At 41.1% G+C, this 19,490-nt stretch overlaps 2 protein-coding genes across 2 annotated transcripts in view; one reads left to right on the top strand and one right to left on the bottom strand.

The window, feature by feature from the left end:
- Positions 1 to 19,490, bottom strand: part of dctn1b (dynactin 1b) — a 186,280-nt gene that overhangs the window by 37,515 nt on the left and 129,275 nt on the right. The gene's annotated exons all lie outside the window — the stretch shown is intronic.
- Positions 12,776 to 14,287, top strand: LOC139342447 (G-protein coupled receptor 151). Its single transcript, XM_070979542.1, has one exon. The coding sequence runs from the start codon at positions 12,823 to 12,825 to the stop codon at positions 13,954 to 13,956; it is 1,134 nt and encodes a 377-aa protein (XP_070835643.1). The 5' UTR covers positions 12,776 to 12,822; the 3' UTR covers positions 13,957 to 14,287.

Here is a 19,490-nt window from a genome sequence, read left to right as displayed (position 1 = left end):
TTCATAAACAGACAGAGAGCCCGTAGAGACCGAGCTGCCTCCCTGCAGTCTTTAAGAGACTGATCTAATACAGTGGAACAAAAGAGAGAGGCGCATCTAAAGTGGAGCGAGCAGGGCGAGTTTAACGGAGCCCGTCTGACTGTTTGATGTCCCCGGGGAGCGCAGGAATCATGTAAGCCCCCTGTAATTTACTGTTTGGGGTTGCCTGGGTAGGGTTAATTCCCATGAGGACCTTCTCCCAGTGTTTTTATAAAGTCAGGATTTGTAAAGCTGCTCTCGTTGACCCCCCGCAGGTCATGAGGGCAGAAGAGCAGCGTGACCCTCCTCAGGACTGAATATGAGTGTGTGTGTGTGTGTGTGTGTGTGTGTGTGTGTGTGTGTGTGTGTGTGTGTGTGTGTGTGTGTGTGTGTGTGTGTGTGATAAATGCCTGGAGAAAGAGGCAGATTGTTGGAAACACTCCACATACAGAAAATAACAATTCTTTTAAGGCTTTAGCAACAATTTAAGGAAAACTGAGATATTTGCATGTGAGTAAAAGTCTCTCATGAGCAATAAAGCGTGAAAGAAACTCAACCTGGAGCCATGAATGTGAATGAAAGCAGTGTTTCTGTTAAGTCTACAATAAGTAATGTAATCTACTGCTTGTTTGGAGCACATGCAGGTGGTTAGCATAGTGATAGCCACCCTGGCTAAATAGGCAGAGCATAGAGCGCCACCTACAGAACCTTTGACTTCATTCAAGGATAATCAAAGGGAAAGATGTCACAGCTCTGCCAACACTATAGAAGAAGATCTACTTGGCACCAGATTTCCACAAAAAACTCTTAAATAGCCAATTTAGGAATCTGGCGTCGTGCTAAACATTAGATTTCTGCACACGCTTCTGCTCTTGCATTCTAGACATTTATTGAATTTTTCAATGCTTTGAAAATGAAATCTTTCTTTTCTTTTTTGTGCATTTTCCATATTCATTTTACGCCTAAAAACCATGAGCATGAGATCAGGTGTCGCAACTGGGAATTCAACCGACAACTCCTCCAAACCCGTGAAGGTCTTCTGAGAGTCTGGAACAATACAAAGACGCTTTGGTCAAAGCTCCACGTTTTGTTATTCGGTTCCTCATCAACTAAATACTCACAGAAACAAGCAGCACAGAACACGACCAGAACACAGGATCTCTCTCCCTCACAGCCCTGCAAGTATGTTGCTTCCTGTTCATGAACACTTCACAACATGCTGCACTTTTCCCATCATCCCTCGCTCCAGGCCCGTCCGACCCGCCTCTGTCCTGTCACCTCGACTTTGAGGCCGTCCAGACGTGCCCGAGGATTCCCGGCGGTTCTTAAGCGTCACGGTCAACCTGCGGGAGAAAGGGAAGGTCGGGATTACGTGGGACTGTTTGCTCTCTGAGGCCCCTGCAACCTTCAACCTGCCCTCCAAACTGACACACTGACCGCTGCTATTGATGCAGTCGTGAGCACAGCGGCTCTCAGAACAATGTCAGACCCCCCCTTTATGTCCACTGCAAGAGTGTTACCATCTCATTCTTTTATCGCTGCAGAGGAGAGACGTCAGTCTGTTACATTAGCATCAGCAAACAGCAGCATTTGGCCAAATTAATCCTCATCTGTTGCACTTTTCACCACAAAAACAGCTGTTAAATTCATGACCATTAAGAATTCACTTCATGTAATCACGTGATGATGAAGTGCTGAATGTTTATCATTATCATTGCAGCTTATTTTTAACAATGACAAAATATAGAGGCAACATATTGAGCTCATTCTCAACAGAGAAACGGCTGCGTAGGTCAACTTTGCAAGCAGGTTATCACGTCCGTAAGTGTAACATGTTTAATTTAACCCATTTTCTTCTAAATGTCACCAAGTAGCTTTGTTGCCTAAACCAAAGAAACTGCAACCATTAACCACATGATAAAGTATATTTTCCTGTTCTGGTCTATACTTCTGAGTAAATGGGATAAAATAAAAGGTGGACTGGTTTTGCTGGGAAACTGTGGCAGAAATCACCGTTTCTGCTGGTGAGACAGTTTATAACTTCTCCTTTTTGTCTCTGTTGCTGCATTAACATTGTGATAAACTGGATTACTTTATCAATACTAATTTAAGGCATATTATCTTTTTTCTTCCACCAGTCTCAGATTAATTACAGCAGCCTAACATAATCTATTCATTAAAAACCTGATGAATTGAAATTGATTGATGATGATTTGTAATTCCTGGCCTTCAGAGCGGCTTCATTGTCTCTGCACAGCTGTAAAAGTGTCATTTTCCCAACTTTTAATATGTATTTTCCAAGTGAGACTGTTTCTCATGATTACATCATTTTAAACATACAAATGTATAACGTGGCTTTTTTGTGGAGATATATCTCAAACATGTGATTTGTTAAAGTGAAAGCAGCCTGTAAGCTCACAAGGACGTAATTGGCCGTGCAGGAGCCAGCGAGGAGCTTAATGCGCCTGAAATGACAGCAGAAGTGATGTGCGATGACTGAGCAGACATAAACAGCACTAATCTGCTGATGAGATGGACTCTAATCTGAATTTCAGTGGTGGCCAGTGTCAAAGCCAAAGGCGTTTGTCCGTGTGCATTCATTGACAGGATCTGAGAGGTTATTTGTCAACACGACTCGTATAGCTTTGGTAATCTCCCCTCCTCGCCTACAGACTGATTGATAATTGATCCCTGTTCAAACAGGCTCTCTTTGGGCCACAGTTGCCTTTGAATGCCAAACGAGTCATTCCGCCTCGTCCTCTCACAGCAGCCTAATCCGATAAACGAATGGGAATGAGTGTCGTCCTCTGTTGATGTCAACCTTTCACTCCGCCATTTATCTCATTTTGTTTACTGATGAGGCCCTCGAAACGGACAGGGTCACTCACCGAGGCTGCTTTTGTGAAGGAAAACCTCAAATCTTTCTTGAAAAGTACCACAAAGTAACAGTGGCAGCTGACAATCAAGTGTTTTTCTGTTAATGAACATTTTGATGACGTCTCATCAACTATTTGATGAATTGCCATAAAATTCTGTGCAGACATTCATGCTTCCAGAGGCTGAACCCTGCGACTTTTCCTCTTGTGACACCATGAGGGTCGCATTTTAGGATTTGAGTAAAATATTTCAACACCTGTTAAATGGATTTTATCAACTTCAGTGACATTAATAGATCAAAATGTTCAGTTTGTCAAAGTTTATGAGAAATATTAATGACATTCCCATCAGCCCCAGCTTCACTTTAATGACGACTTACATGTTAGCATGCTAACACAGCAAACTAAAATGGTGAGCATGGAAAATGTCATAAACACCCGCTTGTTAGCATGCTTGTGGGTGGTTCCTGTTTTTGTTTATTTGTTGTTGTTCTTGTTGTTTTGGCACTTTAAAGACTTCTGGCTCATGTTGGCGCTAAGCTGATTTTCAAAGTTAATTTTTCACCTCAGATTTGGTTGCACCAGCTGTTTATGAATTTAAACTTTAATTTTAAGCGTTAGCTAAATGGAGATTTACACATCACTAAATTAAAATAGGTTGTACAACATAAACTAGCTCAGGCATGGACAGTAGTTTTTACAAAATATTTACAGCTAGTAAATGCCAGGTGAGCTGCTAACTACCAATTGACAATGCTAGTGTTAGCTTGCTAACAGTTTACAGACATGAAGATTATGTTGGCTAATTGAATACAGTTGATGCATCTGATGAGATACTTTATTAAAACATTTTAAATCAGTCACATTTGACATTTAAATTTGACAAAAATAAAACATTATACCTGAAATTACAAAATGTTGCTAACAATGCTAATAATGTCAGATTAAGAGGCTAAATCATGTTAGCATAAAGATGCTCACTCTAAACACTATTAATATTGGTAACTCTGAACCACATATTTATCCACGTATACAGATAAATAAAACAAAGTTCTACGTAATTGTAAGTAAAAATACAAATGGTTGGCACGTAAATTCAGCATATTATTTTTCCTTTTAAAACTGTTGGTGTTAGCAGTTTTGCTGCAGCATATGATGCTACATTGACTTCCTGTTTACTGTTGACTGCTTTGGTTTGGGTGAAACTAAAGATGCTTCCTACTAACAGATTTACTAATTCAAGATTCACAAGTTTTCATGTATTTTAGGCATTATAGCGGACTTTTGTTAATGTTTCCTGTCCAACCTCCCGTCGCCCTGCTGCCAGTGCTGAATTTCTCCTCCACCTTCACTGTGAAGAGGCTAGGTCAGCCCAGGCGCAGAGCAACACAATTTTATTTGTAAGGCACGACACGGGGAATGACATTTAACTTGTTATTATTTCCCAGAGAAGATTAATGATAAATTGTCCATTATTTTTCCTTAAAAGTGAAAGATAAGACCACAGTCATTTGCCCTTAAGCCAGAGTGCCACCACTATGCAAAATGACAGCCAATTATCGGGGCCTAGTTTGGGATAATGACTTTACAATGAATCTTTTGATTGAAATGTAACTCGCTTGGCCCTGGGCAAAGTGCAAAAAAAAAAAAAAAAAAAAGAATAGAAAAGTTACAGAAACAATGAGCACTATATAACTGTGTTCATCTCTGTCTCTAGGTCTCTCGCCCCCACTCTCTCTCCACTCCTCTTTAGAAATAGCTATAGGAGAAAGCCAGAGATATGCATATATTGATGGAAAAATTATTAAGTCGTAGAGGGCTTGCAGCAAACATAAATTAGCATATTCAGGGTAAATATGCAGACTATTTACGATAATAAGACCGGATTATTCAATTCAATGAATGTTAAATAGATGAGGAAATGGTATGTGTCTTATCTAGTCAAAGCTTCTATTCATTTTAATCGCTTCCCAATTGAACTCTTCATTTTATTCTCTCTGAGTTATTGTTCCCATTCCAGCCAGCGATGGCACCTATGGGTCCTGGGAGATTTCCGCCGGTCACGTGGTTTAAGTGGCATTCACCTTATTCTCGGCGGAAATGGAGAAAGTCGACGTCACCCCGAGGCCAGCATCATGATAAGCCCCTTTTCATTATGCACAGGGGCCGATGGAGAACAAGATTAGCGGGGCCTTGTGTGCATAAAGGTGGGAACATACAAGTCATCTAGATTAAATAAAAACAGCTTTTTTTCCCACAACACAGGTCCATGAACAAAACGCATTTGGTTTCTTATTGTGTGCATTAAAACTTTAACTTTAATCAGTTTGACCGTGTGCGTATTAATATATTATAGTCATTCTGACAAGCATGCACACAGACACACAGATTGCTACTGCTGCAGGCTTTTTGTCTCTCACCAAATTCATAAAGCATGAAAGACACATTTGACCTAATTATTAATCCGCCTACATGTGGAACTGGTTGAATTCAAGCCCTTTCAGGTCTTACAGGGGTTAAAGTCCTGATAAGGTCAGATTAATGAATGTGTATTGTCAGCAAACCACAGGAAAAGACCAAAACCAACCAAAAAATCTAAAAAATAGATAAATAAATAATTTTAAAAAGCCTACAAATCTATAGCTTCATTTTTAAAAAAGGCTCAGTCATTTCCTAAAATGATGGTCACTGTAGTTTTTGGCAAACATCACTGCGACAGGAGTTAATAATAATGTATTAAATAATAATGTATTTGTTGGGGACTATTTTCAGCTGCGGATGGTGTATGTGCTGTGTGTGAAAGCTGACATGAAGCTGTGATGGATTAGTGACTGAAGTCTGCTTGAGGTTTTACAGAAGCAGCTGCACATACGAACACCACCACAGACGACTGAGCACGACTCAGCTGTGCATCATGTGGGAAAAGCTTTTTTCTCTTTTCACCAGTAAGAAAAGTTTAATTACTACAAATAATAACAATTAGATATATTATATTAATATAGTTATTTTAGTTCAAAGTCACACCTTTTAGAGAAGAATTTCAACCCTGCACCTGCTGAAGAAAGTGGCTGTAATTACTTTCACAGCTTTCATGGACATGCCTAAATAAATACAAATGATATATAATATATATAATATTTTAGGTTCGGAGCTTGGAATGTTTTTCATTTTAATCATGGAGATATTTTTTAGATCAAATTCATCCAATAACAGTCGAAGTGGTCTGCGTGTTGTTTGAAGTTTTACCTTCATGTTGCTCTCAGTTTCTGTCACGGGATCAAATCCCGCTGTGGTTTCTGTTTTAATGACAGTTTGACTGATTCTGAGTAAGTCAGTCATCCACTGCTGAGACAACTCATGTGTCAAAGTCTCCATCTAGTGGCTGAGCGGCTGAACGACTGCAAGGTTATTTCTAACAACTCTCAACTGCTGCCATCTACTGCTGATATCGAGGTATTTATGTTTTCATGAAATGAAGAAGGTAGTCTGACAGCATGTAGTTTGTCAGACTGAAGTGGGGAAGTGAAAATCGCTTTGTCATATGTGGTAAATTATTACTATGATACAAACATTTAGAATAACAAGTTTTTCTGGGGATAAAACCCAACAGAAATATTCTTTATTTTTGCATTTCTATTCTGTGCATGTTGGCAGGTTTGTTCCAAAACCCCGAAAAGACATTTTTTAAACGCTCAGAGTGAAAAATGTCGAACTGATGCAGCTTTTTGCTCCTCTGTCACATGGTGGCGCTCTTCCCTTAGTTTTTCTGCAGGTCACATATACCGTATGTCATCACTGCTGTCATGAAGCCCAGAAAACCTCACTGTTCTGCACTGTTTAACAGTCAGCAGGCTAAAACCCTCTGATGTGATGCACCTGCTGTATTTTGGAAGTCAGATTTTGCTTCCAGGATTACTTTTACTCTGATTCTAATTCTCCATTTTCATTGCAAGGTATCTTTCTTAGCACGGCCAAAGATGTAAAATAAATGTGGTGAAGTAAAACATTTCCCTCTAAAGTATAAAGTAGCTTTAAAATGAAACCCTCAAATAAAATACAAGTGTAATATAACAGTACATGAGTAAATGTACTTTGTTACCTTTCACCACAACTAAATACTGTAAATGTGACACCTAATCAGTGGTGAAGTACATTTACTCAGCTAATGTACTTAAGTTCAAATTTGAGGTACTTTGCATTTTCATCTAAAGCTTCTAAAATGTGCAGATTTGCTGTTTTTCCTTTGAATTATTTTAAGATTTTTTAATGTATTGTTATACTTCAATAATGAAAATGCTAACTGCTTGCGATGCTACAACATAACAATTTAAGGGTAGCTCCACCTCAACAACAGAGAAAAGAGGAGATGTTGGATTGTTCAGTACACAAATATACACAAAACCATTAATTCATTTTTCTTTTTCAGACATATTTCACTCTTGGAGAATTCATTTTATCTTGAGGGATGTAAAGTCGACTAATCTCAGTCGTGTTGAAGCTGAAGTTTGAGATGCTCTCTGAAGACTTGATCAACGTAACATTCATGCTAATGTTAGCCACTGTTAGCCCTCAGATAGCTTATAAACATTGTCAGTGTGTGCAAAAGATGGAGTTACTGTAACAGTCTTGCACTATATTTTTCTCTCCAGAATGACTCAGCTAAGCTTAGCTTTAGTTTTTTGAGTAAGTCGGGAGACGTGGAGGCTCAAAGCTCCATCAGTCACAACAACGGAGAGGTGTGAGGAGAAATGAGTGTTTCATTTCAGGTGACAGCAGAGGAGGGCAGCAGTTCACAGTAATGTTTTCCGAAGTTAACAAGTGATTTGTTTTTAAATAGATAACTGGTGTTCCTCCAGCGCAGACCATTGATTGACTTCTGCTCCATCGTCATGGTGGCTGCACTCAGATTGAGATGTGTGAGGAAATAAATAGTGTTTCATTTCATTTGCATTGAGTGATGCTCCAAAAGCTCTGTGGCAGCATCAAAAGCTTCAGGAAAGCTGGAAACATAAAACTATATTTAAACTAAAAGTTATTTTGTAAATAGCAGTATTTTTAAGTCAGATAAATGCAGAATGTGTTTTACCACCATGCCCTGCAGTCCAGATGTGCAACCTGACAAGCTGCTGAGGAAAGAGAGGACAGACAGGAGAGACACTAGAGAGCTTTATGGCATCCATTGCTGCTAAATATGAATGAGAAATAAGGGCTCTGATCAAATAACTCTGCTGCTCTGTCTCGATCAGGATGACAATGTGGATTAATTCGGCACAGGATTTAGTATTACCTGTACTACTCCGTGCTGTAATAAACAAACATACTCCTTCCACCTCTGCACACAGTGAGCTATCAGGCACAGCAGGTAGCAGCACAGAGGTAACATTCACTTGCATAAAACATGAAAAACAGGGACAAAGCATGAAGGCAATGGAAGTAATATTCACTAAAACCATATATATCTGTATAGTGTCTGCTGATGCCGTGTTTCTTTGTCTTTGGTTTTTATGTATTTATGATTAAAGAAGAAAAAGAAAGCCTCCATCCGTTCCCCCTCCCATGCATACTATAAAAAAACCTGACATTAATTATTTGCTATTTTGCAGGCGGGAGTCTGCCCTTTTGCTAAAGGGAGTCATTTACCCCTTTGCATGATGCCTGAAACAAATGAACAACACAGCGATGAAGATAATGATAATGATTTCCTGCAGCTCATCACTGATCGAACATGGATTTATCCACACAAGCAGCAAAATTAAAACTGTTAAAGAGCTGAAATTCATCTGCTGCCTGGTGTGTGAAGATGCTGCAAGTCAAGTGGTTTCCATCCACAGGTTGTCGTGGTAACTGTCAGTCAGCAGCCTATAGGAGCCACTTGATGTCTGCAGCCATCGCTCTCCATCATGAACTCTGCTTCATGTTTGGGGAACTTGAAAGCAGCCATGCAAAACAGGGTCGCAACATCAACAGCAAATTGCTAATCACTTCTCCACTTCTGAGCAATAACATCAATAAGGAGAGGCTCTGGCAACAACACGGTTTATGTCCGTGGTTACCTGAGGAGACCCTTTTACCTTTGATCTCTCTGAATGACGCCAGTGACAAAAAACTGCTTTTGTTTTCTTTGATACTGTAAAAGCTTTTATGCATCAAGGGATTTGGGACAAAAATGTATCATGGCAAGGGTTGCTTTTTATGGTAGATATCCCCGTGGTGGAAAAAGTACTTCATCTTTGTTTCTACTCGGGACCATCTCCAAAGGGAACATTACTGGAGTTCATTTAGACTCTTACCAGGCTCCGGGTTTTTGTTCATGCTCTCCCCACTCCTCTCTCTCATTTTCTTTTACTGTTATTTTGTCCTTCTCCGGCTCTAAAAGCCTTGAGGGAATGTGAGGGATCCAACTCTCGCACAATACTGATTCAGTCTCAGCTGGAGTGGTGGATGCAGAGATTAGAAAGAAAAGAAAAAGGGCATTTGCTCTTATATCTGAGTTGGTCTGGGTTGTTTTCAAGAAAAAGACCCACAATTACAGTCTGAGTACCAGACACTAAATGTAGGCGCACGAACAATTCAAAAATACCTCTTTCATCCTTTCGAGACCCCGCTGAGAAGCCGTTTTGTGCCGAGATGAGACTTTTATCAAATGGTGCACAGTAGAAAATTACAGCACATTAATGGAGCTTTTAAACGATAATAACAATCATGACTGACAGAGACAACACCTCATGAGGGCTAAATCTTCTTCCAGTAATTTCTTTCAAGTAATTTTCTCCCTCAAATGGATTAATAATTTAGCTTTTGAATGGATAATGATTTGTTTCATTGATTCATACCCCCAGTATATTAGAGCAAGCCGGAGAGTTTACAGCCATGCTGCCAGCTCTGTGTGTGCATAGCACTGCTGCGAGCTAAATGTTAATGCTAGCATGCAGTGCTAACATGCTGATTGATAATGTATAATGTTTGCCATTAGCGTGTTAGCATGCTTACATTTGATAATACAGTAAGCACCAAACATAAAGTACAGTTTAGGCTAATAGGAAGGTCATCAGTTCTGCAAAGTATTGACCTGATGATGGTGCCAAAGCGAGTCATCCTCATTATGATTCATCCTCTGGGCACCATGGGTATTTGCACAGCATCTAATTGAAATCCATCAATTAGTGAAGATATTTCTCTCTGGACTAAAGTGATGGACCAATAGACTGACATTGACACCCCGAGAGCTATGTCACTAGCATGGCTAAATATTCCTGTTAGGCTATTGGAATAACCACAGTACAGCTTTATTTAACGCGATAAATTACTGGATTGAAGTCCTGCATTTGACTCATTAGTCTTTTTAATCTAGACCTCAGAAATGGATTGGTCTTGTATCATGTTTGAAACTGATTATGGAGTTCCTCAAGGGAGCGTACTGGGGCCCCTTTCTATTTTCTTCATTTATACAACAGCATACAAAATTTTATGCAGACATTCATGATGACAGGATGAATCTTGCTGTCTCTGGTGATCCCCTAACTTTTCCTCCATAGTGCCATCAACAGGTCAAAGTGTCAGGTTGTCCAGTTCTTTGGTTTGTGCCCAAATATCTGCGCAACTAATGACACTCCCATCATCCTCAACTGCGCATTGTGTATTGTGCTAATTACCAATGTTAGCATGCTAAAAAGCTAAACTTAGATAAGTTAAATGGTGAAAATGGTCAACATTATACCTGATTAACAACAGCATGCTAGCATTGTCACTGTTAGCATGTTAGCATTAAGCTCCATACACTGCTGTGTACAGCCTCACAGAGCTGCTAGCATGGCTGTGGACATCATATCTTTTCAATCTGGTTTTTAATTTGGGATGATCTGACCATGTCAGGTCTTCACTTTTTATTCATATAATTTCTATTGGTTTTATTGTTATTGTTTTTAATGTTTTTTGATATAAAAGAATGTTTTTCTTTGTGCTCCTGCCTGTTTAAATTTTTGTTTTCTGCTTAGCGTCATCTGTAATCTTTTTTAATGATGCTGCATCTCTGCATGAAAGCTGCTACATAAATTGGGTTATTATTATTTATGTTATTAAATATAATGAGAATATGGTCTTGTTATGTGGAGAAATTATGACAGCATCTCTGTGTAAACAAATGCACATTTGAGTGTTCAGTTCACATTACTGATAGTTTTCCAGAGGTGAAATCAGTGGGAGCTGAAACCTACTTGTATTCTTAGCCTGGCACAGTCCACAACATATCAATTATCTCTGATTACTGCACACTGTGAGGGCAGCACTCCTGCTTGTGCTATTATATCATCTCTAAATACCACCAGAGCCTTTTCCCCCTCTGCACCGCCGCTATGTAACTGTTCATTTATTAGATCAGAAGCTCCAGAGTCACTTAAAAAGCCTCTCTATCCATCCATATCTCACACCACTTCATCATGCCTCACATCTTCCTAACCCCATACTGTGATGGTGGCTCCGGTCTCCTAGCAACCAGCCCTCTTAGAGGAGGTGACAGCATTTGAGTGGGCACCCTCACCTCTCCACACACAACCCTCCCTCACCCCCCAACCCCCTCACCCTCTCTCCCCTTCATCATCCGGATGCTCTTCAAGTCAAGTAAACACACCTCGCTCTGTGGCTCAGTCTGCTTCATGCACTTATGCATTATAATCACTGTGTTAGACTGATAATGAGCCTGTATTGTCATGTTGTTTCACTCATTCACTCATATTTGAATCAGTGAATTGCTATGCGAGCACCTCAAGTTAAAGCAGACATAATGTGGTTCATTCATATTTATTATTGACCTCAGTACTGAACTTGTGACGCAGATTGGGTGTGCCATGACGTGATCCACATTGAATACAGTTTCGTTGTGTGCCCTTATAAAAATTCAATGATTCGGCGATCAGTACATTACTTAGTTAGCAGGTTGCTAACTCAGATCTGCTTCAGCATCATTTTTAAAGGGTTTTTACATAAACTAGCAAGTCTGCAGGTGTGTGTGTTTACGAAGCTGTTAATGTATGTAACTTAGATACTTAAAACAAAACCATGATCTCTGCACCTTTAAATGTTTTGCGAATGGACAGAATGAGTGTCTTAAGGGGCCAGAAATACTTGATTTGATCCTCAGTTGACCAAAGTTTTGCCTTAAATGTTGTTTATCCTTCTCAGTTTGCCACAGAATGGACAGTTCAGGCCATTAATGTTTGGACCAACTGAGGTTGGGATAGTTTTAAAAGGATGTTTCTGCAAAGTTTGGAAGATTTGAGCCACCAATTCAGCAATTTAAGTGAACCATGTTCAATATTGTTGGTAGTGTGCATATATTAAGACGAGATTAAGACATTTTAAAATGATTTGAAGGGATGTTTTGTAGTTGCATCCTTTTTTTTATATCCATTACATGATTTGATTAAAGTATTCAAACATTTCATATGGTGGTACAGCATGCCATTATATGTCAGGGATTCCAGCCAGTCACAGCTCTGTGCTTCACATCTTACATACACAGAGTTAACTAACAGACATCCAGAAGATGCTTTTTTTGTACATATTTCTGACACCAGCCGGGATCCCTCTGTGGTTTCAAATGTAAATCACATCACGCTGCGCTAACATTTGGGCTGGCTGCAGCCTGGAGCCACACTGGCAAAATGACGTGAGTGCTTGACGATGCTAAATGGCAGCACTTGAAATAGCCTACCTGCCAGCCCGCTCACCCACTTGCCGATGCGATCGCGACCCCATTAAGAGCGTTTCAGCACCGCGGCGCGCTGGACAGCTCCACCGCCTTTCCCCCTCCAGGACGTTCAATCTGCGGAGAAAAAGTGGAACTCGAAAACATTTCATCTCATTTCTTGACTGCATTTTTTTTTTTTTTTTTTTTTTTTCTTGAAGGAACTTAAAAGTCACAAGGGAAGACATGGATATTGATCGACCTGCAAATGTCTCCTTTTTTGATTTTGTTGGAGGAGTTCAACTTCTCCAGGGGGAGGACACCAGGACCGCCATGCCTGTCATCCTGATCGGGATCTGCGTGTCGGGAGCAGTTGGGAATTTGCTCGTTTTGCTGATTTTCATCCGTGACTTTAGAAACGGGAAGGGCTCTGAGGTGAAGGCGCTCCTCGCCTCTCTGGCCTCCACGGACTTGGTGATCCTGCTGCTGTGCGCCCCCGTGCGCGCCATCACCTACTACAAGCAGACCTGGACCTTAGGGAGTTTTGTCTGCAGCACCACGGACTGGTTCCAGCACTCGTGTGTGGTCGCAAAAACTTTAATCCTCGCAGTCACCACCAGAGCCAAACACACGTTTGTCCCCAGCACCGCCACGGGGCCCCTGTACAGCCCGACGTGGATTCACGGAGCCCTGGCGTTCGTTTGGATTGTGTCGATGATGTTTCCGATTCCCCAGATGCTTTTCGCCTCTTTGGTGCAGCATGGCCGCGAGACTGTGTGCGTCTCTCAAATGCCAGTGTGCGCGTCTGACTTCATGAGTTTGTTCTACAAGATTTATCCAACTGCGACCTTTGTGGTGCCGGTCATCTTCACACTTGCCTACTACACAAAAACGTTGCACTCTGCGGTGAACCACGCGCCCAGCCCGCAGCACCAGAGCAAGGTTATCCTGGTTTTACTGTGTCTGAGCGGCGCACTCGGGCTCATGCTGCTACCTGAGTGGGGGACTTTCACCTGGATCAGGCTCGGGTACAACAAACCTCCTGTGGGTTTGATCATCTCTGCGCAAGTCCTCCTGTACGCATGCAGCTCCATCTCTCCGGTGATCTTGATGACCATGTACGACGACGTGCGCCAAGGACTGATCGCCATCTGGTTCATCGCGACCTGCAGAGGCTCAAAGCAACTCCCCAGCAACAAGTGTCCGAAAACGGAGGGGAACGGGGCAGAAGTCGGAGCCAACGCCGTCGCCAACGCGGTCTCACCGGACAAGGAGAAGACCTTCCCAGACGTGGAGCACTTTTGGACGGGGCGCAGGAACACGCAGGTCGAGGAGGAGCAGGATCCGGTTCCGTGGGAGAGAGAGGAGAAAATGTTGTAGTGAATCAGATGTTTTTTTTAGCAGAAGAGTTCATCTTGTTCTCAGCTGGTTTCTAGTCTGTTTGACCCACAGTAGTGGCCTGTTTGCTGTCGTGAGCTTGATTAGATGTAAATTAAACTTGTACGCGATCATGTTTTGGTGTTACACATGTTTCTACTATCTATTTTAAGTATTTTGTTCTTGCCTGCAGTATTGCTGCGCTGTGAAGTAGAATAACACTTTTATTAGTTGAGGTTTATACAAATATGTGTAAATATTCAGGACACTCAAGCATCAAGGGGTCTGTTGTGATTGTATGTGTGGTGTAAAACGTGGATATTAAACATTCTCAAATATGGACTGCTGCGTGTGTTTTTTGTTTTGTTTTTTTCAGAGGGTATAAAATACTCACCTTAATCACAGATAAAGTACAATTCCACCATCAAATCTCTCCATTTAATTCAGACGATTATGAGGTGACGTGCACTGTGCAAACAGATCATTTCCCCATATTAAATTCATGACTAATCCAGCTGCATGTTTTAGGTCAAGTCAATCATCAGATTTCAGTGAAAGCAGCATTTTGGCAGTTTTGACAAGACATGACACCAACAGCCTGAGTCAGTAAGTGGTCATAAAAGTCCATTATGTGGTGATGTTTTCAGAGCATAGGTGTTAAACAAATGTGTGCAAAACATATTCAGGATTTACAAGATGTATTTATAAGAGGTAAAGTAAAGGTAGCAGTACCACAGTGTAGAATTCATGTTCTCATCACTTTAATGTTGTAGCTGGCAAAGGTGGGGTTCATTTTAATCACTTTATTTACTGCTGGGCAGCTTTGGAAGTCTTATTTTAACCTACAGTAATGCAACATAATGTAATTGTTGTTTTTACAGTAATCCAAAATTGCAAGGTAAACAGTAACTAATGAGAGCAAATAAATGCAGTGAAATAAAAAGTTCACTACTTGCCTCTGAACTGTAGTGGAGTACAAGTAAAGAAGTATACGGTGGAAATACTCACATAAAGTAGAAGTACCTCAAAACTGTACTTAAGTACAGTTTTGAGTACATGTACTTAAGCATGAATGCTTATACACGCTAAATATATGAGACATTGAGAAACATGTAACTACATTATAATGTGTTATAAACACTTTATTATACGTAAGATATAAGCTTCTTATAGCTGTAAATGTGGAGCGTTAGGGTACTTTCATTTTTTGGTCATAGTTACTTTTAAAGGTAGACAATATGAAAAAGTACAAATAGAGTCATGTAAATGTCTCAGAGGCAGAACTGAAGCTTTTATTACACAACAGGAGTTTGTAGTAGGACCTAATTTTGACTTCTTGTGTCATAAAAACAGTTTATTCACATTTTAAAGAGTTAAAATGAAAAATGAAGACCTGTTAGGTACTTAAAAGGGGTATTTCATGATGTAGACATCGTAGGCTTCGGTGTGATGTATATGGATGGACAGATGCCCACCAACCCGTCCGCCCCACATGACCTTCGTCGGCAGGATAACCTTTCAGTGGTCGTGAAAAGAAGCCTGCTTTTAGTCATCTGTGTGTTTACCAGTAAAGCAGTGGCCGCCCGTGGCTCCGACGCCCCGGCTGATTTGACATTTTAGTCTACCTGAGTGAAAAGAAAGGTTACAGGTTGAAGAGAAAAAAAACAAGCTCTTCAGCATGATTGTGCTTCTGCACATAATTTATTCATTGACAATAGACCATGTCTCCAAATGTCTGCCCCTAGGTCACCTGCTTTTTCATTTTATTGTTCACTGTGTTTTTAATGCTCTCCATCATACGAGGATACAACACTGAATAACAGACTTTTTGTTCAGCCAATCAAGGAGTTAGTTTAATAGACAAATCCACAAAATGATTTGTCCTGTACAGTACTTTTTCTCCAACATTAATTAAAGATAGAGACACTGCCCTGCTGACAGCAATGTGCTCATAACCTTTCACTGAATAAATTTTAAAGAAAGAAATGTAAAAAATGTAAAAGTCAATTATATCTAAAACCTGGTAAACCTGTGAAACAGGTGTAAAACATAATTAAATCAGAATGTGACACTTTGCTAATACTGAGCTGAAACTGTTTATGTAATATAAATTATATATAATATTCATTCATCTTCAATACCCACTATCCCTTTTGGGGTTGGCGGGGGGGGGGGGGGGGGGGCTTGGGCCTATCCCAGCTGTCAGCAGACGAGAGGCGGGGTACACCCTGGACCGGTCGTCAGTCGATCGCAGGGCAACATACAAGAAAGACAACCATTCACGCTCACACTCACACCTAAGGGCAATTTTAGAGCCACCAATTAACCTAATGAGCATGTTTTTGGTCCGGGGGAGAAAGCCGTAGTGCCCAGAGAGAACCCACACATGCACGGGAAGAGCATGCAAAATTCACACAGAAGGGCCCCACCGACCCGGGGATCGATCCGGTGACCTTCTTGCTGTGAGGCACGCGCACTACCTGCTGCGCACCGTGCTGCCCTTATATATAATATATATAATAAATTATATATAATGTATTATGTTGTATATATAATGTAATATAATGTTTGAGCTCATCAACTTCATTGATTTTTGTAAATATCTGCTTATTCTGAATCTTGTTTCAAACAAGTTGGGACAGGAGAAACTAAAGACTGGGAATGCTCCAAAAACACCTGTTTGGATCATTCCACAGGTAACAGGCTCATTGGTAATAGGTGATAGTATCATGATTGGGTATGAAAGGGGCATCCTGGAAAGGCTCAGTCGTTCACATTCATGAGGGAACAGGAGAACAGATGTGGTCAAGTCTTGCATGGAAACAAAGAACAATTTGGTGCTGATTGAGTGTGAGAAAGCAGCCTAAGCACTTGACTGATTGGAATGAGTCTCAGGTGTGCAATCAGGTGAGTGGGCAAGTAGGCGTAGGTGAGTGGGCAAGTAGGCGTGGCTGAGTGTGCAAAAGTACCAGCTGAGCAGGTGCACAGATGAGAGGGCAAGAGCAGCAGGTCAGAGGCTGAAGTGTGACAGGGTCAGTTTGTTTGCAGACGATTACACTCTGTTTTCTTGAGAAAAAATGTAGAATCTGAGAGGAAATATTCACCTTTAAGACTGATCTTTATTGTTTGTTCACATATCTCACACCAAAAACAAACAGATACACCCAATGTCTCAAGTCTCAAATTGATTAGACAGGAGTGTGTATTGACGATAGGGGAGAGTCCAGGGTGGGAGAAACAGAGGGAGTCGGTTAATGAGGAAGAAGACGAGTAGAAGCCAAGAGTCACCAGTTCAGAGAGCAGATCCAAAAATAGAAATCTTGATGAGCTCCAATCAGACATCACAGGAGCCAGAAGGTAATCAATCACCCCCTCTCCTGGTGTTTGTTGATCGCAGTCGTCCGAGCGTCTGATGCAGCTCAGGGATCCTTCACTCCACTAAAAGCTCGCTATGTCTTCAAATAAACAAGAATCTCAATGCATTCAAACTTGCCTGGCTTGCTGTTTGGATCAGTTATCTGCTGTTTTTTGGTTGGCTGCCACAACACACTGGACTTGACTGTAACTCAAATCACACCACACCACTACCCAGACCAGGCACTTACAGATCAGGCAGACGCAGCCTTCATGCACTTAGCAGAGGATCGAGGTCGAGACGCTTTCCCATAACCCAGAGCGATCTGTGGCAGGTCAACTGTCTCCTTGCTGACTCCTCATGAACGATACAGCAGTTTGAATGAAAAGAAACCAGCCACCAGACATCTTATGAGAAGAACTGTCCACAACAATCTTTCTTTTATATACACAGAATGTGGAAATATCCATTTTCTGAGCAGCAATAATGATGCATGTTATGTAATGTGTAATGCGGCCACAATGCTTGATTCATTTGGCTGTTTAAACATAATGCAGGCATGAAAGAAATTAAACTGCCTTTGGGGGATAAAGTCAATAAGGGCCCGTACTCCTTATGTTACATGTATGCTTCACAGAGGAGGAAGAGCCCTCTTTAGCGTGCACATAGGTCAATACATCAATGAAAGCCATCACATTCATCATTCATGCAGTCAGTGAGCTTGTTGGTATGTCGGTGAAGGGTGAGCCGTGTCTGGAGGGCACCCTGTAGCTCACCTGGTAGAGCTCGAACCGCATGGAGTCCTTAATGCAGCTGCCCAGGTTGGATTGCAGCCTGAGGCCCCTCGCTGCCTCTCTCCTGCTGTCACCACCGCAGACAAAGTGGACATGCTGAAAAAATCATCTGTAAAGATAGGAGGGGTTAGCCATGTCTGCACAAGACTGAGCTAATGACTGTTGTACTTCACCCGAGTATTTTCTTTCCGCTACAGTTCAAAGAGAAATATTGTGTTTTTCACTTGACTGAGTTTGATCATGAATCCTGATTTTCACTGGTGTACTTCTGTACTCATAAAGTTTGTAAGAAGTTGTGCCAAATTAACAACTATTTACACTTCAAGTATACTCAAGTATTACTCAAGTGGTACTCCAGGACTACATTTAATCATTTACACTTACACACTTTTATTTCAGTAACATTTTCAACACAGGGCTGTAGTATTTTACAGTGTGGTATTAGTGATTTTACTTCAGCAAAGGAGCTGAATACTTCCTCCACCACTGCCAAACTGTAGCCTGAGCTAAGACATTTGTGCTGTGTGTCTTCTGTGCCAGTGTTTCTTAGCAGTGTGCTGTACTTTTAAAGCTGAAGGCCTCTGAACAGAGTACAGTCCTGCTCTCTTATTGGGATGTACATGGTGTTTTTTCTCCCCACTCAACCGTGATGGATTGTTGCTACAGCCTCAGGCGCTCGCTGTGGCTTTATTTGTATCCTCCTTCCTGCTAAAGAAGGTTTGCTCTGCAAGATATGAAAGGTTTAAAGCAGACTGGAGTCAAATAGGACTCACTAATAGTTTTAGTATTTCCTCTGAGCTGCATGGAGAGTTTGTACCATGTAAATGTAGTTTAGTATTGTTTCATATTGCTCTGAAGTGATTGTCATATTGTCATAATAACCCTGATAATGAACTACCAGTGTTTAGACTGCAGGCCAAATATGAGCAGTGCTTTCATCACATAATTAAAAGCAGGAATCGTCATGATAATAAACTCAGATCATCAGATTTTCATACGAACGCATCTTTGGTTTTTCTCTCCATGCAGCCGATTGAACACAACAGTAATTCAGCCTGAATCCAGTTCACATTTACTTTTCTAAACATCCTCCTGGGGAAAATCCTGTGGCAGGTTTGCATTTACAATTTAGCTTCCTCAAAAATACAGAGAAGACATTCAACAGCCCCCAAGGCTGAGCAGACAAAGACAGGAGCGCCACCCGGATGCAGAAACAACAAAAAGAAAAGCATGAAACGGGATGTCACAAAGTAGTACCACCCACATTTGACTGACAGGTGATGTCTGGGAAGTGCAGTGCAGAACAGACACAGCAATGAGCACCAGCAGGTGTGCTGCAGGGCTGTGAAGATTCAGGTCAGTTAGATTGAGTCAGTCAAAACAACATG

This window comes from Chaetodon trifascialis, chromosome 14 (genome assembly GCF_039877785.1).
Source record: "Chaetodon trifascialis isolate fChaTrf1 chromosome 14, fChaTrf1.hap1, whole genome shotgun sequence".
Lineage (NCBI taxonomy): Eukaryota > Metazoa > Chordata > Actinopteri > Chaetodontiformes > Chaetodontidae > Chaetodon > Chaetodon trifascialis.
Note: the sequence above shows the minus strand (reverse complement) of the source record. Positions and strands in the feature narration are given on the sequence as shown.